Consider the following 27,997-nt stretch of genomic DNA (forward strand, 5'->3'; position numbering starts at 1 on the left):
GCCATGGTTGGGACTAACTCTGACACCCAGTTGTCCACACACAACTCTAACCCTGACATGAACATGGTGGCATCAGTGAGAGGGTCGTCACTCCGCCTCAGTGTTTGTCTTCTCCTTTCAGATCTGTAACTACCAGGGTCCGGCCCGCGTGGTGGTCCAGCTGGTGACGGCGCTCACCAACCCCCCTCAGCTGCACGCTCACAGTCTGGTGGGCAAACACTGCGACAATGGCGTGTGCATGATGGACGTGCCTGCCAAAGACTCCAACATAACGTACGTGGGCTCACACACACCAGAGATTGACCGATTTGGTTTGTTTTTCAGGGCTGATACCAATTATTAGTACCATATTTTCCAGACCATAGGCATAGGGCGCACCAGATTATAAGGCGCACTGCCAGTGCCAGCCCAAGCCTCCATGGGGCCCTAAGCAAAATTTGATTTTGGGGCCCTCTATTCTGCCAATAATATTGATTGTTGATCATTCACACACCTACTATAAACTCATTGCGGCTCTGGCAGTGTTGTTTACGTTATCCTATTGTCAGCCTGGCATGTCTTTACAAATGACATGTCATTTATAAAGATATGGGGGTGGCCCAGTTAAGAACATAAATAATACCAATGAATGAACGAATGATGTCCAGAGTGCCACATATGGTTCCTAATCTTAAAATGTAGAAAACATTCAGCTACAAGAGTGGCCTGGGGTTGAACCATACTTGCCAACCCTCCCGGATTTTCCGGGAGACTCCCGAAATTCAGCGCCTCTCCCAAAAACCTCCCGGGGCAAATTTTCTCCCGAAAATCTCCCGAAATTCAGGCGGAGCTGGAGGCCACGCCCCCTCCGGCTCCATGCGGACCTGAGTCCACTTTCCCACAATATAAACAACGTGCCTGCCCAATCATTATAACTGTAGAATGATCGAGGGCGAGTTCTTGGTTTCTTATGTGAGTTTATTGTTAGGCAGTTTCATTAATGTCCTACCAACGCGGTAACAACACACAACAACAACAGTCAAGTTTTCGTCTACCGTAAAGCAGTTCGTCTGCCGTAAACAGCAATGTTGTGACACTCTTAAACAGGACAATACTGCCATCTAGTGCATTTGATGAAAGCACTTTTGTGCGTGCCACACAGCAATGCATCATCAGAGAGGGTGTTCAGCATGGTTAGAAAAATAGTGACAGAGAATAGAACAAGGATGGACAATTCAACCCTTAACTTAACAATGAGTAGATGAGTGTTATTTGTGTATATGTGTAAATAAATAAACACTGAAATTCAAGTATTTCTTTTATATATATATATTTATATCTATATATTTCTTATATATATATATATATATATATATATATATATATATATATATATACAGGGGCGCCGAAAAGGGGGGGTAAAGGAGACGGATTCTAGGGGCCCATGATGGAGGGGGGGCCCAGAGAGGCCCCTAATGATGATGAAATTATAATACAGAAAAAATAATGACACTGTGTTGGGGGCCCTGTAAAGATTCTTTTCATGGGGCCCAAAATCCCTAGCGGCGCCCCTGTGTGTGTATATATATATATATATATATATATATATATATGAAATACTTGACTTGGTGAATTCTAGCTGTAAATATACTCCTCCCCTCTTAACCATACCCCCGCCCCCCACCACCCCACCCCCCACCCCCCACCTCCCGATATCGGAGGTCTCAAGGTTGGCAAGTATGGGTTGAACAGTCCAAGTGATCAAGCTTTGTATTTACAGTAAAAGTGTCATCTTGTCTTATCAGTCTTGTACATATTAGTCTTTAATTACTAAAATTAAATTAAGTTTTGCCTCTATCTGCGCTTTTGATGCCCAGTGCGCACTGTCATTGCACGACAGGCGGCTAACGTCACAGGTGCAGCAGAGGCAGCTTTACATTTAAAGAGAGGCAGGAAGAATCACTAGGCCTAGATCAGCAGCAGCACTCTGTTGACCTAAAATTGTGTTTTTGTACAATAATATATCTTTGATCATTTAGAAATCATCAGTCAGACTCGTACATGCAAAAAATAAAAAATAAGAATTTTTTGTTAATTGCTTTTGGGCGCCCCCTGGTGGCCGCGGGGCCCTAAGCAAGCGCTTAGTACGCTATGCCTTGGGCCGGCTCTGCGCACTGCGGATGAATTGTCTATTTTCGATCTGTTTTCATATGTAAGGCGCACTGGATTATAGGGTGCATTAAAGGAGTCATAATATTATTTATTTTTTCCTAAATGTAAAACACTTCCTTGTGGTCTACATAACATGTAATGGTGGTTATTTGGTCAAAATGTTGCCTAAATTATGTTTTAAAGATCATCTTCAAGCCGCTTTCTGACAGTCTCTTCCGAATGCACCATTTTGTGGGCGGTCTTATTTACGTGGCTCACCTTCGGCAGCGCCTTCTCCCCGTCATCTTTGTTGTAGCGGTGTAGCGTGCAAGGACGGGAGTGGAAGAAGTGTCAAAAGATGGTGCTAACTGTTTTTAATGACATTCACACTTTACTTCAATCAATAACGGAGCAGCATCTCCTCATCCACCGGAAATTTGTCCCGTGAAAAACCGTTCGACCGGAACTATCTAATAACTAAAGTTCCTTGGGTGATTAATGTAAACTCACTACACCGGTATGTTTTAGCGCTTTCAAGGCGAGTTTACTGATGGATATAAGTAAGAACTTTACACTACTTTATATTAGTAATGGCAACAGCGGAGGATGAATGTCCCATAACAAGAAGATAGAGAAAAAAAAGAAGCTTATCAACTACTATGTCGGCACAAACTACAAAGGCGGACGCGCACAATTTTTCAGAATTTATGCAGATCCCAAATACAGATCAGCAGGTACCAGAAGGTAAGAAAAGTTGCTTTTGGATAATATTGCGAAACAAAACGCCAGATAATGTGTCTTACCTTATACACACACCGTAATAATACTCCTATGTTTAATGCACCGACATTCCATCAAGCGGTGCGGCTTCATAGCTTACCAGAGTCGTACTAAAACATTTTGATAGATTTTTGAGCGCCGTGTTTAATGTTCTATATTTTCAATAGAACATATAAAATGTTGGTGTTGTTTACTTGAGTCATATTACCATCATAGTGCAGTCTACACGTATCTCTTATGTTTGACTGCCATCTACTGGTCACACTTATCATTTCACCATGTACCAGATAAAATTGCTTCGAGGTCGGTAAGCAAAACCAGAATTATTCCGTACATTAGGAGCACCGGGTTATAAGGCGCACTGTCGAGTTTTGAGAAGAAAAAAAGGATTTTAAGTGCGCCTTATAGTCCGGAAAATACGGTAGTCAAGGAGGCAGATAACCCATATTTGGAGGCGATATTAATTTGCAGTAAAAGTACAGTAAACAGCTGGAGAAGGCTTTTTTTTAACACTATTTTTTAGGAAACTAGTAGCGACATATGTCAATGTCGTGGTTAATTTAATAGCAAAAAACATCCAACACCTTTATTACGTGTGTCCAAAAGGAGCATCAAAATTTGCATTTCAAAAAATGGCAAAAATCTCCTGGGAAAAATTTTAAAAATATGGCATTTTTCTACATCATAACAACATACCAAAGACTATAAAAATGGGACCCATTACCTCCCTGCTTGGCACTCAGCATCAAGAGTTGGAATTGGGGTTTCAATTACCAAAAATGATTCCCGGGCGTGGCACTGCTGCTGCCCACTGCACCCCTCACCTCCCAGGGGGTGAACAAGGGGATGGGTCAAATGCAGAGGACACATTTCACCACACCTAGTGTGTGTGTGACAATCATTGGTACTTTAACTTTAACTTTACCTTTAATTTTCTAGCAATTTATGAATTGCTAAAAAAATAATTTATTATAAGGTTTCTTCGTGAGGAACCCTGAAATATTGGGAACAGTTAAATAAAAATTCCGGGCTCTTTCACGTGGATCAGGGGTGTCAAACTCATTTTAGCTCATGGGCCGCATGGAGGAAAATCTGTGCACACACGGGCCGGACTATTAAAATCATGGCATTAAAACCAAAATAGAAAAACAACTTCAGATTGTTTTCTTTGTCTTACTTTGGCCAAAAATAGAACAAACACATTCTGAAAATATTACAATAGAAATATAGAAAAAAAATACCAGCAGCGGTTTAGATCCATGAAGGAAAAGAAGAAAGTGAATTAATGTTTAACTGAATACATTTACATGTGCATAAAAATGTGTTTTCTTTTGTTTTATTTTTTTCATGAATTAAGTAACGTTTATGGCAACCTTTTTCCAAAACACAATATAGAATGTGAGATATAAAAGGATAATGCATACATTTATCATTTGTTTTCAAAACCGTTACAAAAATGTGGGACCCTATTTTTATGACTTGATGGGGTCCCATCAATGAGAGTTATTTTTATTCTTGAATTAATTTTTCATAAAAGCCTGATGTACGTCAAAATGCCAAATACGGATGTCTAACACACAGACTGTTTGTGTGCTCAGATTTCCCAACTTGGGCATCCTGCACGTGACCAAGAAGAACGTGGCCAAGACTCTGGAGGGGCGCATGATTGAGGCCTTCAGGATGGGATACAACTTTGGAGTCTCCATCCACACTGACATCGATTCCCTGCAGGGGGAGGGCCGTGTCCCCCGTGAACTCAGCGGTCAGTTTGTGAGTGCGTGCGCATTAAGATGCCCGAGAAAGCTGCTCACACGCACATGTGGTACACAGAGCATCAGTGCAGCTTGATCAGCAGCGTGGCGTCGCTCCAGGCCAAGGAGATGGACCTCAGCGTGGTGCGCCTCATGTTCACCGCCTTCCTCCCAGACAGCGACGGCGCTTTCACCCGGCGACTTGACCCGGTGGTGTCAGAAGCCATCTATGACAGCAGTGAGTCTAAACGCTGTGTGGAGCTTGACTTGCAAACATAGCTGATTATGTGTGTGTGTGCGTGCATTAGGGTGTGTGTGGTCGACACTTTCATTTCCTCCCTCCTGCTGCTTGATTTCCTCTCTCTGACACTATGAAATCACTTTCTTTTTTCTCTACTTTTTTGTATTTATTTATTGATTTTGCTTATGTTTGTATTTTATTTATTGTCATCACTTTTATTTTTTGTATTTATAAATTTTTTATTTTACTTATTTTTATTTTGTTTATTTTTTGGTCATCACTTTCTTTCTTTTTTTCCTTTTTTAAAATATTTATTTAATGTAATTTTTTTTTCAAGTTTATTGCTTATTGAGGATCCCCATTGGCCGACGCACAAACACCAGGCTAGTCTTCCTGGGGTCCTTTTCAAAAGTTCAAAGTAAAATAATAATACACAGATCCAGTTACAAAACATGCACAAATCCAATTACAAATAAAAAAAGTAAAATTCTCAAAATAATAAAAAAAATAACAGTACACCGATCCAGTTACAAAACATACCTGCTTAGAGTGTCCGCCCTGAGATCGGTAGGTCGTGAGTTCAAACCCCGGCCGAGTCATATCAAAGACTATAAAAATGAGACCCATTACCTCCCTGCTTGGCACTCAGCATCAAGGGTTGGAATCAAGGGATTAAATCGCCAAAATTATCCCCGGGTGTGGCCACCGCTGCTGCTCACTGCTCCTCTCACTTCCCAGGGGGTGAGGGTGATGGGTCAAATGCAGAGGATAATCTCACCACACCTAGTGTGTGTGTGACTATCATTGGTACTTTAACTTTAACTTTAACATACACAAAACCAGTTACAATAAAAAAAAAAAAAGGGAAAAGGGAAGTCATCACTTTCGAAAGCTGTTACTACGGAAGTATAGTACTGCGATACTAATGAATCATATTTGGTACTATACCGCCTCTAAAAAGTACCGTTTATATGTTTTTAGATTTATTAACTCAGTAAATATGTCCCTGGACACATGAGGACTTTGAATGTGACTGATTTGTATGATCCTGTAACTACCGTATTTTTCGAAGTATAAGTCGCACCTTCCCAAAATGCATAATAAAAAAGGAAAAAAACATATGTAAGTCGCACTGGAGCCCGGCCAAACTATGAAAAAAAACTGCAACTTATAGTCCGAAAAATACGGTACTTGGTATCGGATCGATACCCAAATTTGTGGTATCATCCAAATCTAATGGAAAGCATCCAAACAGAAGAATAAATGATTATTACATTTTAACAGAAGTGTAGATAGAACATGTTAAAAGAGAAAGTAAGCAGATATTAACAGTAAATGAATAAGTGGATTAATAATTCATTTTCTACCACTTGTCTTTCATAATGTTGACAAAATAATAGAATGATAAATGACACAATATGTTACTGCATATGTCAGCAGACTAATTAGGAGCCTTTGTTTGCTTACTACTAAAAGACAAGTTGTCGAGTATGTTCAATATTTTATTTAAGGACTAACTTGCAATAAGAAACATATGTTTAATGTACCCTAAGATTTTTTGGTTAAAATAAAGCCAGTGATGACATTTTTTGTGGTCCCCTTTATTTAGAAAAGTATCAAAGTATCGAAATACTTTTTGGTACCGGTACCAAAATATTGGTATCGGGACAACACTAGCTGTTTCCATAGCAACATGCCGCTGATATTTAATGTGAGATTTTGGACTGGCACGGTGGTTTGCCGGCAGGTGATGTTTTGACCTGTCCCCCTCCCCTCCCCCCAGAGGCTCCAAATGCTTCCAACCTGAAGATCGTCAGGATGGACCGGACCGCCGGCTGCGTGAGCGGAGGCGAGGAAGTCTACCTTCTGTGTGACAAAGTCCAGAAAGGTCAGGGGACACCTCCCCTCCTCCTACTCCCCAAAAGCAGTCTCATCGTGTGTGTCATGTGACCGGAGTGCAAAACGTGTGTGTTGACAGATGACATCCAGGTGCGCTTCTACGAAGAAGACGACTCGGGCGTCACCTGGGAGGCCCTGGGAGACTTCTCCCCCACTGACGTGCACAGACAGGTCAGTATCCAACCCCCCCCACTCCGTACCACCGCGTAAGGCGTTACTACGGCGACGTGTTGTCCGTCCTCAGTTCGCCATCGTCTTCAAGACTCCGAAGTATCGAGACCAGAACCTGAAGAAGGCCACGTCTGTGTTTGTCCAGTTGAAGAGGAAATCGGACAACGAGACCAGCGAACGCAAACCTTTCACCTACCACCCTCAGATCATAGGTACACTGCCGTCACAAGCTTTAAAACAAGGCTATCCAAAGTGTGGCGCGGGGGCCATTTGTGGCCCACAATAAGTTTTGTAATGGCCCGTGGCACATTTAAAAATACTGTTACTAAAAAAACACTCACTAAAAGCATAAAAAGTCAAACAAAAGAGCAAAAGTAGTAAGAAAAAGTTTAAATGTTGACGTTAATAGCACAAAGCTAACATTCAGGCAGTTTTTTCTTTAATCCTCCAAGGTATATAAGGGACTTTTTCCCTTTCTTGAGGTCAATTTATAGACTTAGACTTAGACAAACTTTATTCATCCACTAGGGAAATTGTTCCACACAGTAACTCAGTTACAAAGGATGGAAAGGATAATGCACACAAGGGCACAAAAAGAGGGCAGCACAGTGACAGAGGGGTTAGTGCGTCTGCCTCACAATACGAAGGTCCTGGGTTCGATCCTGCGCTCGGGATCTTTCTGTGTGGAGTTTGCATGTACGCCGGCTTCTTTCCACCTCCAAAGACATGCACCTGGGGATAGGTTGATTGATGTGTGTGAATGTGAGTGTGAATGTTGTCTGTCTATCTGTGTTGGCCCTGCGATGAGGTGGCGACTTGTCCAGGGTGTACCCCGCCTACCGCCCGATTGTAGCTGAGATAGGCTCCAGCAACCCCCACGACCCCGAAGGGAATAAGCGGTAGAAAATGGATGGATGGATGGATGGACACAAAAAGAGGGCGAAAACAAAAGGTATAAAGTAGATTAAAAATGTACCATAGTAGCAATATAACATATGTAATATTTACATATTTTATATATATTTATGTATATATGTATATATATATATATATATATATATATATATATATATATATTGTAAATAATATATACTATATTATATTATTTAAATTATTTTATCCTCTATTTTTGGCTATAACTTTGTTACTCTAAATCAAATGATTCTTTTATGTTTAAATTTTAATATTTTCATTTTAAATATTTTCATTTATCAACAAAACACTCTGAAATAATTTTATCCCAATAAAGTAGTTCAGTGATTTTCTACCAATTACCACCATTAAAATACAGTAGCGTAGTAGGCCTAAGTATTCATTACAAATACCTCACAGGTTTTAACAAATATATTTTTATATTTTTGGCCACTGTAACATTGCACAGTTTGAACAGTAACACTGTGTAACACTGACTATAGGAAAATAAAACACTGTACTTCCATTAGGTGATTCTTTGGCTTACCACTAGATGGAGCCCGCGTACCACTAGTGGTACACGTACCACAGTTGGAGAATATCTGGAGTAGTTAAAGGACAAACAAAAACCTGTATAAAAACCTTTTGGATTCATATGATTTTCGACCTTTTTTTTTTCTCTCAACTGATCAACTTCAACAATGTCATGTTTTTATTTTATTTGAACCCTGTGAACTGCCATTTAATCCAATTATGTACGTATGTTTGGGAAAAAATAGCATAACATGAGTTATCCTCCTTATAATAAATGTTAAAGGGCTGAAAGACTGGTGCAAAGTTTATGCTTTGATATAGACAAGATTAATAATAAAATTGATTTTGTTGCATTAAGGTTTTTGAGGGGTCATATTCCAAACTTTTTAGCTTTTTAGTACCAATATGGGTGTTTATTCTGACAAAGCAAAAAAGTGTTTGCATATAGAGATCACCAAATGTTGTGCTATTGTATTATTAATATTATGTACAAAATCCAAAACCTTGAGTGAAGTTGGCACGTTGTGTAAATAGTAAATAAAAACAGAATACAATGATTTGCAAATCCTTTTCAACCTATAATCAATTGAATAGACTGCAAAGACAAGATATTTAACGTTCCAACTGGAAAACTTTTTTTTTTTTGCAAATAGTAGCTCACTTGGAATTGGATGCCCGCAACATGTTTCAAAAAAGCTGGCACAAGTGCCAAAAAAGACTGAGAAAGTTGAAGAATGCTCATCAAACACTTATTTGGAACATCTCACAGGTGAACAGGATAATTGGGGACAGGTGGGTGCCATGATTGGGTATAAAAGCAGCTTCCATGAAATGCTCAGTCATTCACAAACAAGGATGGGGTGAGGGTCACCACTTTGTCAACAAATGCCTAAGCAAATTGTCCAACAGTTTAAGAACAACATTTGTCAACCAGCTATTGCAAGGAGTTTAGGGATTTCACCATCTACGGTCTGTAATATCATCAAAAGGTTCAAAGAATCTGGAGAAATCACTGCACGTAAGCAGCAAGGCTGAAAACCAACATTGAATGCCCGTGACCCTCGATTCCTCAGGCAGTACTGCATAAAAAAAACGACAAAAGGATATCACCACATGGGCTCAAGAACACTTCAGAAAAACACTGTCAGTAACTACAGTTGATCGCTGTTGCTGTACATCTGTAAGTGCAAGTTAAAACTCTACTATGCAAAGCAAAAGTCATTTATCAACAACACCCAGAAACGCCTTCAGCTTCGCTGGGCCCAACCTCATCCAAGATGGACTGATTCAAAGTGGAAAAGTGTTCTGTGGTCTGGCGAGTCCACATTTCAGATTGTTTTTGGAAAATGTGGGCGTCGTGTCCTCCGGAACAAAGAGGAAAAGAACCATCCAGACTGTTTTAGGTGCAAAGTTCAAAAGCCAGCATCTGTGATGGTATGGGGGTGTATTAGTGCCCAAGACATGGGTAACTTACACATCTGTGAAGGCACCATTAATGCTGAAAGGTACATACAGGTTTTGGAGCAACATATGTTGCCATCCAAGCAACGTTATCATGGACGCCCCTGCTTATTTCAGCAAGACAATGCCAAGCCACGTGTTCCAACAGCGTGGCTTCGTAGTTAAAGAGTGCGGGTACTAGACTGGCCTGCCTGTAGTCCAGACCTGTCTCCCATTGAAAATGTGTGGCGCATTATGAAGCCTAAAATACCACAACGGAGACCCCCGGACTGTTGAACAACTTAAGCTGTACATCAAGCAAGAATGGGAAAGAATTCCACCTGAAAAGCTTCAAAAATTGGTCGTTTCAGTTCCCAAAATTACAGAGTGTTGTTAAAAGGAAAGGCCATGTAACACAGTGGTAAAAATGTCCCTGTGACAACTTTTTGCAATGTGTTGCTGCTGTTAAATTCTAAGTTAATGATTATTTGCACAAAAAAAATAAAGTTTCTTAGTTCAAACATTAAATATCTTGTCTTTGCAGTCTATTCAATTGAATATAAGTTGAAAAGGATTTACAAATCATTGTATTTTGTTTTTATTTACGATTAACACAACGTGCCAACTTCACTAGTTTTGGGTTTTGTAAAATGGCAGCAGTCAGTAGAAAAAGTTTGGACACCCCTGATCTAGAACCTCATGGAAACGAGAAGAACTCAGAGAGTATGTGTGTGTTTAGACAAAGAGGAAGTGCAGAGGAAACGTCAGAAGACGTTGCCAAACTTCCAGGACTTCAGCGGCCATGGAGGAGGAGCAGGAACAGGTGGAGGTCTATACCGAGGAGGAGGAGGAGGTCCATCAGCAGGGGGAGGTCCAGGCTCTGCTGGTGGAGGTAAAACCTGCCGAGTCACTGGAGACGTGTCCAATTAGGATAAACCAATTGTTTGTCTGGTTTTTTTTTTGTGTCTAGCAGCTTACTTCCAGGGCTACTCCACTTTCAACTACGGAAGAGGAGCTGGAGGTGGAGCCTGTCCCACCGGATACTCCACTGGTCTTGGAGGAGGTGGAGTCAAACAGGGTGAGACACCTGCTGAACATCACACGGGCCTGTACAGTGCGATCCTTTCACTCGCGTATGCGCCTAAAAATATAATGTGTGAGTAGAAAAAACAAAAAGGCAGGGAAAGGAGGAGGCAAAAATGCCAGTAAGGAAAAAGAACAAATGTCAGCAGATTATTGCAGTTATACTTCCTGCTTGCACTACTAGTGATCAGACTCGTGATGATACCACGCAACACTCCTGTCTCCTCTACTGTGCCTGATGCAAAATAATTTCCTCTACCTTCTGTATCTTCATCCCACAAAAAAGTAACTCAGGTGTGTCAAACTCATTTTAAGCTCAGGGGCCACATGGAAGAAAAACAATTCCCACCAGTGCCTGACTGGTAAACATCAAGGCATAATAACTTAAAATTACGACAACTTCAGATTGTTTGTTTTCTCTGTTTGACTTTGGCCCAAAATAGAACAAGCACATTCAGAAAATGTACACATCACAAACAATCTTCTTGACAAAACACTTCAAGTTAGTTGAAAATTCTGAGGAAAGAATTGGTGTAGTTGCAAAAACCACATGAGGAACATAATGTACTTAGTAGTAGTAGTAAAAATTATATTTATATAGCGCTTTTCTCTAGTGACTCAAAGCGCTTTACATTGTGAAACCCAATATCTAAGTTACATTTAAACCAGTGTGGGTGGCACTGGGAGCAGGTGGGTAAAGTGTCTTGCCTAAGGACACAACGGAAGTGACTAGGTTGGCAGAAGCGGGGATCGAACCTGGAACCCTCAAGTTGCTGGCACGGCCACTCTACCAACCGAGTTATACCGTCTCAGTGCTTCTGCAAAGCCATTACACTTTAAGTTACAGCCCATCTACCATTGACCAAAATAAATAATAAGTTAAAACTCTTCAAGGTATCAAATACCTCATTTGGAGTGGCCGTGCCAGCAACTTGAGGGTTCCAGGATCGATCCCCGCATCCGCCATCCTAGTCACTGCCGTTGTGTCCTTGGGCAAGACACTTTACCCACCTGCTCCCAGTGCCACCCACACTGGTTTAAATGTAACTTAGATATTGGGTTTCACGATGTATAGTGCTTTGAGTCACGAGAAAAGCGCTATATAAATATAATTCACTTCACACTACCCACTGCCTTTTCCAATAAAATCGCATTGTCATACTACCGTATTTTCCGGATTTAAATTCCTTTTTTTCCCCCTCAAAACTCGACAGTGCGCCTTATAACGCCTAATATATAGAATAATTCTGTTTTTTCTTACCGACCTCAAATGAAATAAGTGTGACCGGTAGATGGCAGTCACACATAAGAGATATGTGTAGACTGCACTATGATGGCAATATGCCTCAAGTAAACAACACCAACATTTTTTATGTTCCATTGAAAATATAGAACATTACACACGGCGCTGAAAAATCTATCAAAATGTTTTAATACGACTTTGGTAAGCTATGAAGCCGCACCGCTTGGTGGATTGCACTGTGCTTCAACATATTATCTGGCGTTTTGTTTCGCAATATTATGCAAAAGCAACATTTCTTATCTTCTGGTACCTGCTCATCTGTATTTGGGATCCGCATAAGTCCTGAAAAAGTGTGTGCGTCCGCCATTGTAGTCCATGCTGACACCGTAGTCGATAAGCTTCTTCTTTTCCTCTATCTTCTTGTTATGACATTCATCCTCCGCTGTTGCCATTTCTAATATAAAATAATGTAAAGTTCTTACTTATATCTGTCAGTAAACTTACCATGAAAGCGCTAAAACATACCGGTGTAGTGAGTTTACATTATTCACCCAAGGAACTTTAGTTATTAGAGAGTTCCGGTCGGACGGTTTTGTCACGGGACACATTTCCGGCGGATGAGGAGATGCTGCTCCGTTATTGATTTAATTAAAGTGTGAATGTCATTAAAACAGTTAGCACCATCTTTTGACACTTCTTCCACCCCCGTCCTTGCACGCTACACCGCTACAACAAAGATGACGGGGAGAAGACGCTGCCGAAGGTGAGCCACGTAAATAAGAGCGCCCACAAAACGGCGCCTCCGGAATCTACTGTCAGAAAGCGTCTTGAAGATGATCTGTAAAACATCATCTATGCAACATTTTGACCAAAGAACCACCATTACATGTTATGTAGACCACAAGGAAGTCTTTTACATTTAGAAAATAATAAAATGACTCCTTAAATGCGCCCTATAATCCGGTGCGCCTTTTATATGAAAAAAGATTGAAAATAGACCATTCATCGGCAATAGTCCGGAAAATACGGTACTTGTTATACTTGTGATTAATCATGATTAATCCAAATTCAAAAGTGTGCTTAATCCCATTTTAAAATGGTATCGTTTGACAGCATCACTGGTAACATCTCGATAATAACAAATGCATTTAATAATAATAATAATAATAATGGATTAGATTTTAAATCGCTCTTTTCTATTATTAGATACTCAAAGCGCTCACATCATTCATTCACCAGTGTGAGCGGCACCGGGGGCAAGGGTGAAGTGTCCTGCCCAAGGACACAACGGCAGCCATTTGGATGTCAAGAGGCGGGGAGCGAACCTGCAACCCTCAGGTTTCTGGCATGGCCGCTCTACCCACTACGCCATACCGCCCCATTTAATGTTCACAACCTGGCGAGGGCCATTAGAAAACAAGTTGCGGGCCAAAAATGGCCCCTGGGACGCACTTTGGACCCCCCTGGGCTATACAAACAATGACAGCTAATGTTAGCAATCATTAGCTTAGTTACGTCATTACATGCTTAAAGCCGTAAGTGGACAGGATTTTTTTTTCCCTCCCCCCCACGAAGCCTCCCAGGACGACTCGGCAGACAGCAGCGCTGACGACAGCGACTCAGACGACCACTCGGAGGGCGGCGTCGTGCTGGCATGTTCAGGGCGCCAGGAGGAAGAGGAGGAGTCGCAGTCAGATGGAGGTAGAGTTCTCCTCCTCGCTGTATTTAACACTGTAGTTACTAATAATTCAGCTCATTGTGTGTGCAGACATGGTGAGCAGCCGACACGTGGACGCTCTCTTCCACTACGCCGTTACGGGAAACGCGGCTTACCTGTTAGCTCTACAGCGCCCCCTGATGGCGGCGCAGGACGAGGACGGAGACACGTGAGTGCGCGTTGTGGAGCATTCTCCAGTCTGCTCGCTTTGAGCGCTAACTCAGCCGCTATGTGTCAGTGGACTCCACCTGGCGGTCCTCCACAGCCAGCAGGCGGTGCTGGCCAGTCTGACTCAGGTGCTTGGCGCTTCACCCCTTCTGGACACGAGGAACCACCTCTACCAGGTAGAAGTGCCGCACGTCCCGACACGGAAGGAGGCGTGTCAGGAAGAGGCTTCTAACCCTCCCGCGTGTGTCCCAGACTCCTTTGCACCTGGCGGTGATCACGCAGCAGAAAGAAGCGGTGGAGGCGCTACTCGCAGCCGGCGCTGACCCCGCGCTGACGGATCGCTATGGCAACACGCTGCTCCACCTGGCCTCTCAGCAGAATGGAGGGGAGATGGTGCACTTTTTATTAGGACACCGATCCATGAGAGGACTGCTGGAGACCTGCAACACAGCCGGTAAACACACACACACTTACACACACACACTAGGGCTGGACAATTCATCGAATTTAGATTTCTATTATGGCTTCTCACGACAATGAAAATATATTTGAAAAGAACGAACGTGCAAATTCCGACACGTGAGGGTGAAACAGATGGGGAGCCAATGAACGAAACCAGAGCATGTCCATTAGAAGTCTGTTGTTTGGGGTTTCACCATGGTTGCTACTTATTTGACACCGCGCTAATGTGCCTAATCAATAATCACTAAACTCAACAGGAAAAGTTAAGTCAATTAATTTCCGCATTCATGTAATCACAGACGAAGTCACATAATTGGCTCATAAAAACGAAATACGTTGTTAAAAGCAGAAATTGACATAAATGTAAGTGAAACGCTATCAAGACTATAGGGTGATGGGTCAAATGCAGAGAATAATTTTGCCACGCCGAGTGTGTGTGTGTGACAATCATTGGTACTTTAACTTCATTGTTAGTAGGGCTGGGCGATATGGACGAAAAAGTATCTCGCGATATATTTGTGCTTGAACTCAATATTTGATATACTGTATATCTGCTAGGGGTGTAACGGTACGTGTATTTGTATTGAACCGTTTCGGTACGGGGGTTCCGGTTCGGTTCGGAGGTGTACCGAACGAGTTTCCACACGGACATATTAAGTAGCGTAACGCACATTGTGTAAACAATGCACACCGAGGCACAACACACAGCATGCTAGCAGCTAACGGGCTACGATAGACAGACCATACGTCCTCTTTTCACTGGACATGTCCTCTTTTGCGGAGCTGTCAGGGCGGAGTTTCTTAAATGCCTCATTTTGAGTTAGGGTTGCGTGTATTTTCAATGTACGTTCAGGGTTAAGAAGGGGTTAAAAACAAAACAAATTGTGCGCACAGCAGCATTGGTGAGCGAGGGGCAGAGACAGAGAGAGCGAGAGAGTTATGATAAACGCGCATGCGTCGCCAGGCTCTGCTTTTTATCCATAGATTTATCACATTTAATTTTTTATTATTTATAGCAGGGATGTCAAAGGTGTGCCCCGGAGGCCATTTGCGGCCCACAGCTAATGTTTTAAAGGCCCACGGCACATTCTAAAAATACTATTAAAATAAACAAAAACATAACAAAAGTGAAATAAAAAAGCTTAAAGGTTAAATGTAATTTAGAAAAAGTTGCAATGTTGACTAATAAAACAAAGCTGTTTTTTTTTCTTTCAAACTGTCATTGCTCAAAACATAATATTGAATGAAAATCAATGTTATTATGAATTATTGACCTATCCAAGGTTCCCATTACTTCACATCAAATATTCCACTAAGAAAAATATTTTTTGGTGGAAGATTTTGCAAATTTGGTAAATGAATAACCCAAAAATTGTATATTTTGTTGTTTTCTTACTGTACCGAAAATGAACCGAACCGGGACCTCTAAACCGAGATACGTACCGAACCGAAATTTTTGTGTACCGTTACACCCCTAAAATCTCGATATATTTTCCGGTGAAAGTATACATATAAAGATATTCATTTTTGAGCGAGATTCACTGAAATTGAAGTGAATGTCAACTGTACTATAAACAGTCAGTGGTACTTTTATTAATCCAGTTAGTCAAGATGGGTATTAACAGCACAGAAAATAAATAATTTAAGTAGCACAGAATAAATAAAATAGAAAAATATTCTTTCTACGTAAAATAAATAACATAGTTGTGCAAATAATACAAAATGTATCAAACTCAGATAAAAAATACATTTGCAGACAGGCACTTTTTAATTCCCAGTCGACGATATAATGGACTGTCACACACGTACGGTTCTGTGGTCCTACTAGAAGTGGTCAGCGCCAAGTAAATCTAAAGTACCACTGATAGTCACACACTAGGTGTGGTGAAATTACCCTCTGCATTTGACCCATCCCCTTGTTCCACCCCCCTGGGAGGTGAGGGGAGCAGTGAGCAGCAGCGGTGGCCGCGCTCGGGAATCATTTTGGTGATTTAACCCCCAATTCCAACCCTTGATGCGGAGTGCCAAGCAGAGAGGTAATGGGTCCCATTTTTATAGTCTTTGGTATGAGGTTGGGGTTTGAACTCAGGACCTACCGATCTCAGGGCGGACACTCTAACAACAAGGCCACTTTACTTAATTGTGTGGCTATGATCTTCCTCACTTCAACATACATTTCGCTTGAATATTCCCTCTTCTCTTCTTCGACTCGCTCGTCGTCATTTGTGATGTCTGTTGTGATTTCCCTTCCTGGTTCCATGGCCCGCCCTATCTTGCCTCTGATTGGCCTGTCCCTAATGTTTTGCCCTTGTCTTAACCAATCGTGACTCATCCTTTTAAACCAACCAACCAATCATGGATGTTCTTATATGCAAACCAACCAATCATTGATCTTTCCAGTGTATTTTGTCCCCTGCCCGTATAGTGGCACTTAGAAATGTCCGATAATATCGGACTGCCAATATTATCGGCCGATAAATGCTTTAAAATGTAATATAATAAATTATCGGTATCGGTTTCAAAATTATCGGTATCGGTTTCAAAAAGTAAAATTTATGACTTTTTAAAACGCCGCTGTGTACACGGACGTAGGGTGAAGTACAGAGCGCCAATAAACCTTAAAGGCACGTAATATATCTACGGCTTTTCACACACACAAGTGAATGCAAGCATACTTGGTCAACAGCCATACAGGTCACACTGAGGGTGGCCGTATAAACAACTTTAACACTGTTACAAATAGGGGTGCGGGAAAAAATCTATTCGAATTCAAATCGCAATTCTCACGTTGTACGATTCAGTATCGATTCTCATTTTTCAAAAATCGATTTTTATTTTTATTTTTATTTATTTATTTTTATTTTTTATTTTTTATTTTTTTATTAATCAATCCAACAAAATAACACAAAGCAATACTATAACAATGCAATCCAATTCCAAAACCAAACCCGACCCAGCAGAATCAGAATCAGAATCAGAATCAGCTTTATTGTCATTACGCAAGGTAACGAGATTGAGGCCATTCCATACAGTGCGATGTGTGCATGCTAGAAAAACAATGTGCAAATATATAAAAATTAAAAAAATGTAGGAGTGCAATGAATATGGTGTGAAATGAATATATACATGAAAAAACAAAACAAAAACAGGGTGGTTGGTGGAATGGGTTATTGCACCGAAGAGAAGGCAGTTATGAGGGACAATGGGGCAGTCCGTTCAGGATGGTTATGGCCCTGGGGAAGAAGCTGTTCTTTAGCCTGTTTGTTTTGGTTTTAATGCACCTGTAGCGCTTCCCAGAGGGCAGCAGGTGGAACAGGTCAGAGCCAGGGTGGGTGCTGTCTTTGATGATGGCACTGGCTCTGTTGAGGCAGCGGGAGGTGTAGATGTCCGTCAGAGAGGGGAGAGGGCGGCCGATGATCTTCTGAGCCGTCTTGACCACTCTTTGCAGCCTCTCCCTGTCTGCTGCAGTGCAGCTGCCGTACCATACCGTAATACAGTAGGTCAGCAGGCTCTCGATGGACGAGCGGTAGAAGGTCAGCAGCAGGTCAGGCTTCAGGTTGTACTTCCCGAGGACTCTAAGGAAGTGTAGCCGCTGCTGAGCCTTCTTGATGATTGATGTGGTGTTGACTGTCCAGGAGAAGTCATTAGAGATGTGGACTCCAAGGTACCTGAAGGTGTGGACCCTCTCTACACGCTCGCCGTTGATGTAGAGGGGGGCAGGGTCGGTGCTGCTCCTCCTGAAGTCGACGATGATCTCTCTGGTCTTGCTGGTGTTGAGAGCGAGGTTGTTCTCCGAAGACCAGGCCGTCAGCTTCAGGACCTCCTCTCTGTAGGCAGCCTCGTCACCCCTGGAGATGAGCCCGACCACTGTGGTATCGTCGGCGAACTTGACGGTAAGGTTGTCACTGTGGGCCGGACTGCAGTCATGGGTGTAAAGGCAGTAGAGGAGGGGGCTCAGCACACAGCCCTGTGGGGAGCCGATGCTCAGCGTGCGGGAGGATGAGAGGTGCGGGCCAAGTCTCACATTCTGGGGTCGGTCCGTTAGGAAGTCCCTTATCCAGGCGTTTGTGAGAGGGGGGAGGCCAAGAGTGTCCAGTTTATTGCAGAGTCTGTCCGGGATTATTGTATTGAAGGCAGAGCTATAGTCCACAGAGAGCATCCGGACGTAGCTCTGCTGCTGCTCCAGGTGGTTCAGAGCAGAGTGGAGAGCAACAGCGATGGCGTCTTCTGTGGACCTGTTCGCCCGGTATGCGAACTGGTGGGGGTCGAAGTCTGGAGGGATATGGTCCTTGATGTGCTGGAGAACAAGTCGCTCGAAGCACTTCATGATTACCGGAGTGAGGGCCACTGTATACTATACACATATATCCATCCATTTTCTACCGCTTATTCCCTTTGGGGTCGCGGGGGGCGCTGGAGCCTATCTCAGCTACAATCGGGCGGAAGGCGGGGTACACCCTGGACAAGTCGCCAACTCATCGCAGGGCCAACACAGATAGACAGACAACATTCACACTCACATCCACACACTAGGGCCAATTTAGTGTAAGTTGTTGGCACGTTCAGTCCACACACAGCGTGGTCATGGCGAGCGCAGTAACGGAGGAGCTTGAACGCCCAGCGCCATTGAATCGGTGTGTTTATAAGTGCAGATTCGGTTGTGCAAAACGAGGGTTTTAAACACATGCTGATAACGTGCTTGAACCACGTTACGACATCCCGTCGCGCACCCACTTCAGCAATAAGATTGTGCCAGATCTTTATGAGCAGGAGAAGAAAAAAGTTGTGGATGAACTATCCCGAGCATCATCTGTTGCGCTCATGACAGACGGCTGGACGTCCAGCGGAACTATAAGCGCTCACTTCATCACAGCAGACTGGGAGATGAGAAGACACGCCCCCTCTACGAGAGTCACCTTGCGCAGGTACTGACACAAGCAGTGGAGGAATGGAAGATAAAGATATCCCAGTCACACGTGATAATGCCAAAAATCAAATAATTACAGAGAATGAGGCAGGACTGGGACCACAGATAGGTGCTTTGCACATGTAGTGAATTTGGCATCACAGAAGGGAATCTCAGTCAATAGGATGGAGCGCCTCTTTGGGAGGATCAGGAAGGTTTCTTACTTCCACCCAAGCACAACAGCTGCTCATGTGCTTAAGACAAAGCAAGAAATGCTAAAGCTGCCTGCTCATACATGATGTCCCAACGAGGTGGAACTCCACTTATGATATGTTGAAGCAGCAGGCAGCTATATACTCTGCATTGACCCACAACACCCTAAAGACAAATGTCACCCTGTCTGATGATGATGTGAGAGTGGCAGATGAGGTCCTCTAGGTGCTTAAACCCCTCAAAAGTGTTACATCTCTACTGAGCACTGAAACTTCACCATCTGTGTCAATGATCCTGCCACTGAAAACAAGGATTCTACAATCCATGGCTCCAAGTGTGGAAGACAGCAGCATCACTCCAGATGTCAGGCTTTATTTCACTACCTATGTTTCAAGGAAGATGATGTTTCTTCTTATGTTGCACTTAAACTTGTTTTTTATTAATGGTCATTGGTCCAAGTTTAAAGAAAGGAGGAATGCCTTTTTATGTTGCACTGTTTTTCATTAATTATGTTAAAAGGAAAATAAAAATGCATGTCAAGTTGATCAACAGATTGTATTATTCTCCAGTGCAATAACAGTACTGAAATGAAGGCAAAAAGGGCATTAATGGGAGCTTTAAAAAAAAAAGAAGAAAAAAAGAAGTAACTAAATAGTTACTTTTCACAGTAACGCATTACTTTTTGGTGTAAGTAACTGAGTTAGTAACTGAGTTACTTTTGAAATAAAGTAACTAGTAACTGTAACTAGTTACTGGTTTTCAGTAACTAACCCAACACTGGAGGAAACACAACACAGAACAAACCAAAAGTAGTGAAACAAAAATGAATATTATCAACAACAGTATCAATATTAGTAACAATTTCAACGTAGCAGTGATTAAAAATCCCTCATTGACATTATCATTAGACATTTATAAAAAAAAAAGAACAATAGTGTCACAGTGGCTTACACTTGCATCGCATCTCATAAGCTTGACAACACACTGTGTCCAATATTTTCACAAAGATAAAATAAGTCATATTTTTGGTTCATTTAATAGTTAAAACAAATTTACATGATTGCAATCAGTTGATAAAACATTGTCCTTTACAATTATAAAAGGTTTTACAAAAATCTACTACTCTGCTTGCATGTCAGCAGACTGGGGTAGATCCTGCTGAAATCCTATGTATTGAATGAATAGACAGAGCCTTCTCTGTTGCGGGTCCCAAACTCTGGAACGATCTCCCTCTCAATGTGAGACAGGCCCCTTCTTTGGCTATTTTTAAGACCCTTCTTAAAACCCATTTTTATTCACTGGCTTTTAACCCAGCATGAGACTTTAAACTGTTTTTAGCTTTTAACTTTTTTAACTGTTTTTAACTTTTTAAACTGCTTTTTATCTAACAAATTGTTCTTATGGTAATTTACATTTGCTTTTTTAATGTGTATTTTTATTTGTGTTTTAAATGTTATTTTTTAGTCTGTCCTTTGCCTCTATTTCTTTGTGGTGTACAGCCCTTTGTTCTTCAACTGTGCTTGTTTTTAAAGGGCTTTATAAATAAAGTTGGTATGGTATGGTATAGAGAATCGTTTTGAATCGGAAAAATATCGTTTTGGAATCGAGAATCGCGTTGAATCGAAAAAATCGATTTATAATCGAATCGTGACCCCAAGAATCGATATTGAATCGAATCGTGGGACACCCAAAGATTCGCAGCCCTAGTTACAAATATGCGCCACACTGTGAACCCACACCAAACAAGAATGACAAACACATTTCGGGAGAACATCCGCACCATAACACAACATAAACACAACAGAACAAATACCCAGAACCCCTTGCAGCACTAACTCTTCCGGGACGCTACAATATACACCCCCTACTCCCCCGCCCCCACCTCAACCTTCCCATGCTCTTTCAGGGAGAGCATGTCCCAAATTCCAAGCTACTGTTTTGAGGCATGTTAAAAAAAATAATGCACTTTGTGACTTCAATAATAAATATGGCAGTGCCATGTTGGCACTTTTTTTCCATAACTTGAGTTGATTTATTTTGGAAAACCTTGTTACCGTATTTTTCGGAATATAAGTCGCAGTTTTTTTCATAGTTTGGCCGGGCTCCAGTGTGACTTATATATGTTTTTTTCCTTCTTTATTATGCATTTTCGGCAGGTGCGACTTATACTCCGAAAAATACGGTACATTGTTTAATGCATCCAGTGGGGCATCACAACAAAATTAGGCATAATAATGTGTTAATTCCACAACTGTATGTATCGGTATCGGTTGATATCGGAATCGGTAATTAAGAGTTGGACAATATCGGAATATCGGATATCGGCAAAAAAGCCATCATCGGACATCTCTAGTTGCACGAGTCCAGTTCTCTCCAGTCTTTCTCTTCTCCCTCTCTCTTCTTTTGCAGCATGTAGCTAGACCCGACATGGGTCTAAAAATAGCTAAACTACGGAAATCGCTACCTGTTTAAAAAGTAGCGAAGCTACTGCCAAGCTACTGGGAAATGTAGTTAAGCTACGTAGATTATTATTATTTTTAATTTGAAAACCATATTTTCTACCACTGCAGTCGTAAACCGGAATGGATGATCAAAAACCGTACTCATTACAGGCAAACCGTAGTTGTTGGCAAGTATGCAGAAGTTCGCATTTTTACTTACTAGTTAGTTGGTCACTGGCACACTGCTGGTGGCACAGTCAGACTCCATATTTGCTTGTGTGTTGTTGTTGTGGGTCAGTGCAGTGGGGGGAGAGACGGCAAGCACGTCTTAGAAGGAGGAAAGGGAGGGGTCTAATAGCCAATGGAGTGTTGAGAGGGAGAGGGAATCAAGGAGAACAAAGAAAACAACAAATAAGCGGTGTTTGGTTATTTTAACGTGAAAAAATTATATGGATATTATGATATTTTCTGAATTCATATCTTGTTTAAAAATATATCGATACATCTTACAAACTCGATATATTGCCCAGCCCTAATTGTGAGGAGAATGAACATTTGTTTGGGAAAATAATGTGTCAGGGACCGCACATTCATCCCTGACACTGTCATGATCTGTGGTCTGGATTATGTTTTGTTATTTTTTGTTAGTTTTGGACTCTTTTAGTTCCTGTTTGCGCTCCCTTGTTTGTTTAGTTACCATGGCGACTTATTAGTTTCACCTGCCTCTGGTGTTCGGGACACGCACTTGCTCTAATCAAGAAGACCATTATTTAAGCCTGTCTTTGCCAGTCAGTCGGCCTGGCGTCATTGCTTAGTTCATACTGCTCGTTCCATGTCTGATTCCTCAGTTATGCTAGTTGCTCCATGCCATAGTTTGGTTAGTTCAGTGGTTCTTAACCTGGGTTCGATCAAACCCTAGGGGATCGGTGAGTCGGCCTCAGGGGTTCGGCGGAGCCTCCGCCACGGAGGTAAAGACACATCCGACTTATCGTGTAAATAAAAACTTCTCCCTATCGGCGTATTATGGATACCCCCAAACAATGTTGCCTCTAATTTTCCATCTGATTTGCAGGTTGTTTGATTGATCGATTGAAACTTTTACTAGCAGATTGCAAAGGAAGAGAATATATTATATGAAACAGTACAGTTTACACAGTACAGTACATATTCTGTACAATTGACCACTAAATGGTAACACCCGATTAAGTTTTTCAACTTGTTTAGTCGAGGTCCACGTTAATCAATTCATGGTAATGTGTGTAAGGTGTGTAATTTGTTGTGAGTTCATGCTCTGTGTTGGTTTTGTTCTTTGAACAAGGTGATGTTCATGCACGGTTCATTTTGTGCACCAATAAAAAAACATATGACTTTTTCTTGAATTTTTCACTAAAGAAGGGTTCGGTGAATGCGCATATGAAACTGGTGGGGTTCGGTACCTCCAACAAAGTTAATAACCACTGGGTTAGTTGTTTTTATGTCTATAGTTTCATGTTTCATGTCTTAAGTTTTTTGCCTTAGCTTCCCCGTGCGATAGGCACGCTTGCCTTTGGGTTGTTTTCTGTTTTTTTTGTACTTCGTTGAGTGTTAGTTGAATAATTAAATATGTTCCTACCTTCACGCCTTGTCCGGAATAGTCCGATTGCTTCCCGGGAGAACAAACCTTGCAGTAAGCTGCGACCCCCCTGTTATGACAGAATGAACAAACAAGGGAGCACAAACAGGAACTAAAAGAGTCCAAAACTAACAAAAAATAACAAAAACATAATCCAGACCACAGATCATGACAGACACACTCAAACTAAAAAATGTAAACGGCCCCTTGAAACAGCGACTAAACTAGGAAGCTAAAACTAGCAAGAACAATCCATACACCAACAGCACATCTCATCTGCTTGTGTTGTTGTGAACGACATCCTCCATGTAACCGCAATGTACGAACAGTAGTCGCAACTTGAGAGGCGCTCTATTTGATTTTGATTTTTACAGCCTCAAATTGTCTCCTTGAGAACGGCACACTTCCTTCCTTCACAATAATAGCGCAGTGTGCCACATCCGGTCTGAATGCGCTAACAAAATAGAGGTTTCAAAAAAGTACCTGACACAAGCATGATGTACTTAATGATACATTTACACAATTATTATGCTTTAAACCTAAAATACTGTCAAAATTGTCCGAAGATGAATTGCATTTTTGCATTTAATTAGCAAACATTTTATAAAATTGTACACACACTCTTATGGTGGTGAAATAAGTTCAAAAGGTAAAAAAACTAATTAAAAACAATATAGGTTGATGGGCAACACTAAATTGGTGTGTGAATGTGAGTGTGAGTGTTGTCTGTCTGTCTGTGTTGGCCCTGTGATGAGGTGGCGACTTGTCCAGGGTGTACCCCACCTTCCGCCCGAATGCAGCTGAGATAGGCTCCAGCGCCCCCCGCGACCCTGAAAGGGACAAGTGGTAGAAAATGGATGGATGGATGGATTGCTATTGTTATTTAAATGTATTAAGTGGATTTTTTTTCGTTTATTCGTTAGTAATTTATATCCCTTTTTTTTAAACTACCGTATATTACGAAATAGTAGCCCGGGCGTTTATTTCACAAAATCGATTTTGGAGACAGGCGTTTAAAAGAAGCAGGCGGTTATTTGCACAAGGCTTTTGCACCAGCCTGCACCAGGCCATTATTTGGTTACAATGGTTACTGTCCAGTATTTTTTTTTTCGTACAAAAAACTTTAAATGTAAAAGCTATTGTAAACATACAAACAAAAAAACAAGAGATCAACATGAGGTAGGCTATCAAAAGACAAGAGATCAACAAGGCCTCAACATGGCAGTAGTGCAACAATTGTCAAATAGAATACCAATACTAAAAATAAATAAACTTTTTAAATAAAGCAGCCTACCGGGAAAAATTAAATTATGGTACCAAGTACTCAAGTATAATACCCACCATCAAAACAGAACAATAATACTGTCACTTAAATAAAATAAAGGCTACAGTACTCCAAGTTTTAAATAAAGCAGCATACAGGATAAATACAATTATGGTACCAAGTACTCTATACAACCATCAAAACAATAATACTGCAGCAAACGCAACCCCAGTAGCATTTTAATCTAAATTATGCAAATAACTAATTTGGACATAGGCGGTTATTAGGAAGAGGCGGTTAATTCACAAAATGGGGTCAGACCCTGTGCGGCTATTAGGACATGGGCGGTTATTTGCCCAAGGGCGTTTATTTGATAATATACGGTATATTTAAAGTTAAGTTTTGGAGGTACAGTAAATACCCACGTTTTCAAATTAATTAATAATCGTGTAATTAATGGTGATTACGATATCAGTCAAAATGATTGTGATGATTTACTTTGCCATAATCATCCAGCCCTAACACACATACGTTGGTGTTTGGACCAACCTCCTGTCACTCTGTTGCCGTGCTCACTAGGTCTGTGTGCCATCCACCTGGCAGTTCTGGCCAATCAGCTGACCTCGCTCAGGGAGCTGTTGGAGGGCGGAGCTAACGTGGAGGCTCAGGAGCGCAGCAGCGGAAGGACCGCCCTCCATCTCGCCACCGAGTACGACAACGTGTCGCTGGCGGGCTGCCTGCTGCTGGAGGTAAAACCCCAAAGTGTCCTCGCCCGCATGTGGCTGTGTGTCGTCACCTGCGCAACGTTTGCCGTTGTCAGGGCAACGCCGTGGTTGACTGCTGCACCTTCAATGGCTCCACCCCTCTTCACATCGCCGCAGGGCGAGGGTCCATCAAGTTAACCGCTCTCCTCATGGCTGCAGGTGCGTACATGTAACCCGCCTGGTTCAAGTCCTTGCTTTTTCTGAACCTGGCGAGCGTGTTAGCTACCGAGCTAAAAGCCCGGGCTATCAACCTGAAAGCCAGCACTGCTCTTGAGGTTGACTACGGCTGGCCGTCCTTCACACACACAAAATGGTTAGCCTAGCTTAGCATCAAGCTAAGGTCCTACTTGCATCACTGTGGACCACCATCTTGCATAATCCAACATGCTGTTACTTGTCCAGGCGCAGACCCCGACAAGGAGAACCTAGAGCCACTCTTCTTCCGAGAGGACGAGGAGGAGGAGGAGGAAGATGAGGGATACGTTCCCGGCAGCAGCCCCATCAACATGGCTGCCTCCGCTCAGGTATGCTGCTAACGCTACACAAGCTCCTCCTCCCGTGTCACATGGTGCAAACATGTCGGCCGTCCGTCTGCAGGTGCTGGAGCTTCTCAGCGGAAAAGAGTACCGTCCCAAATCTCCCGGCCTCGCGGTCCCCCCTCAGGGTGAGTTCAGTCCGACAGTCGTCTTATCGGAGGCTCAACGCGCATGACGACATTTGTGTAGGCGACCTGGCGAGCCTCGGTGCCGACGTGAAGCAGACGCTGTGTCGAGGTCTGGAGAGTGACGGATGCTGGGAAGATCTCGCCGACAGTCTGGGTCTTGGGATCCTCAAAGCTGCTTTCAGACTGAGCCCCTCCCCCTCCCAAACCCTGCTGGACAGCTATGAGGTACACTTGACTATTGACTATCAATCAATCAATCAATGTTTATTTATATAGCCCTAAATCACAAGTGTCTCAAAGGGCTGCACAAGCCACAATGACATCCTCGGTACAGAGCCCACATAAGGGCAAGGAAAAACTCACCCCAGTGGGACGTCGATGTGAATGACTATGAGAAACCTTGGAGAGGACCTCATATGTGGTTAACCCCCCCCCCCCTCTAGGGGAGCCCGAATGCAATGGATGTCGAGTGGGTCTGACATAATATTGTGAGAGTACAGTCCATAGTGGATCCAACATAATAGTAAGAGTCCAGTCCATAGTGGATCCAACATTATAGTAAGAGTCCAGTCCATAGTGGGGTCAGCAGGAAACCATCCCGAGCGGAGACGGGTCAGCAGCGCAGAGATGTACACAACCGATACACAAGCGAGCGGTCCACCCCGGGTCCCGACTATTAGGCCTTTTCCCACCAAATTTAAGTTCCTGGAAACTAGAGATGTCCGATATTGGCTTTTTTGCCGATGTCCGATATTCCGATATTGTCCAACTCTTAATTACCGATTCCGATATCAACCGATACCGATATATACAGTCGTGGAATTAACACGTTATTATGCCTAATTTTGTTGTGATGCCCCGCTGGATGCATTAAACAATGTAACAAGGTTTTCCAAAATAAATCAACTCAAGTTATGGAAAAAAATGCCAACATGGCACTGCCATATTTAGGGACCGATGACAGAGGACCCTATTGAATTTCTAGGGGTTTATTAGGGACTGATGTCCCTTTGGGACAGATGACCCTATTGAATTTCTAGCGTTTTATTATTTATTATTATACAAAAAGATGGCTAAAAAAAACGTGCCTTTTTTCAAACATCTCTTCTGAGGTCGCGGGGGCAGCAGCCCAATCAGGGAAGCCCAGACTTCCCTCTCCTCAGTCACTTCCACCAGCTCTTCCCGGGGGATCCCGAGGCGCTCCCAGGCCTGCTGAGAGAATAGTCTCTTCAGCGTGTCCTGAGTCTTCCTTGTGGTCTACTACCGGTGGTACATGTCCTGAACACCTCAACAGCAAGGCGTCCTTATAAAATGCCCAAGCCACTTTACAGCTGTTATTACTATGAGACTGATGCATAACACATGTGTATACAACTTTTTCTCTGTGTAATAATTCATCCATCCATCTTCTACCGCTTATCCGGGCTTGGGTCGCGGGGGCAGCAGCCCAATCAGGGAAGCCCAGACTTCCCTCTCCTCAGCCACTTCCATAAATACTCAGTCCCGTCCATCGCTGCTTGTAGCTTTAATTATTATTGAAGTCACAAAGCGCATTATTTTTTTAACATGCCTCAAAACAGCATCTTGGAATTTGGGACATGC

The 27,997-nt window shown here is 42.4% G+C and overlaps 1 protein-coding gene across 2 annotated transcripts in view; it reads left to right on the forward strand.

Annotated features, from left to right (window-relative positions):
- Positions 1 to 27,997, forward strand: part of nfkb1 (nuclear factor of kappa light polypeptide gene enhancer in B-cells 1) — a 75,187-nt gene that overhangs the window by 41,781 nt on the left and 5,409 nt on the right. Inside the window, exons 7-23 of one of the 2 annotated variants that reach the window (XM_072914907.1) lie at positions 122 to 273; positions 4,509 to 4,672; positions 4,741 to 4,899; positions 6,686 to 6,790; positions 6,881 to 6,972; positions 7,046 to 7,184; positions 10,598 to 10,750; positions 10,829 to 10,936; positions 13,760 to 13,885; positions 13,953 to 14,070; positions 14,140 to 14,245; positions 14,322 to 14,523; positions 25,571 to 25,716; positions 25,788 to 25,890; positions 26,134 to 26,255; positions 26,329 to 26,395; positions 26,457 to 26,620. In XM_072914907.1, coding sequence (XP_072771008.1) covers positions 122 to 273; positions 4,509 to 4,672; positions 4,741 to 4,899; positions 6,686 to 6,790; positions 6,881 to 6,972; positions 7,046 to 7,184; positions 10,598 to 10,750; positions 10,829 to 10,936; positions 13,760 to 13,885; positions 13,953 to 14,070; positions 14,140 to 14,245; positions 14,322 to 14,523; positions 25,571 to 25,716; positions 25,788 to 25,890; positions 26,134 to 26,255; positions 26,329 to 26,395; positions 26,457 to 26,620 — 2,226 coding nt within the window. Of the gene's footprint in view, positions 1 to 121; positions 274 to 4,508; positions 4,673 to 4,740; positions 4,900 to 6,685; positions 6,791 to 6,880; positions 6,973 to 7,045; positions 7,185 to 10,597; positions 10,751 to 10,828; positions 10,937 to 13,759; positions 13,886 to 13,952; positions 14,071 to 14,139; positions 14,246 to 14,321; positions 14,524 to 25,546; positions 25,717 to 25,787; positions 25,891 to 26,133; positions 26,256 to 26,328; positions 26,396 to 26,456; positions 26,621 to 27,997 lie in introns of both variants that reach the window. The other variant, XM_072914906.1, reaches the window with a different exon arrangement.

Source organism: Nerophis lumbriciformis, linkage group LG16, assembly GCF_033978685.3.
Source record: "Nerophis lumbriciformis linkage group LG16, RoL_Nlum_v2.1, whole genome shotgun sequence".
Lineage (NCBI taxonomy): Eukaryota > Metazoa > Chordata > Actinopteri > Syngnathiformes > Syngnathidae > Nerophis > Nerophis lumbriciformis.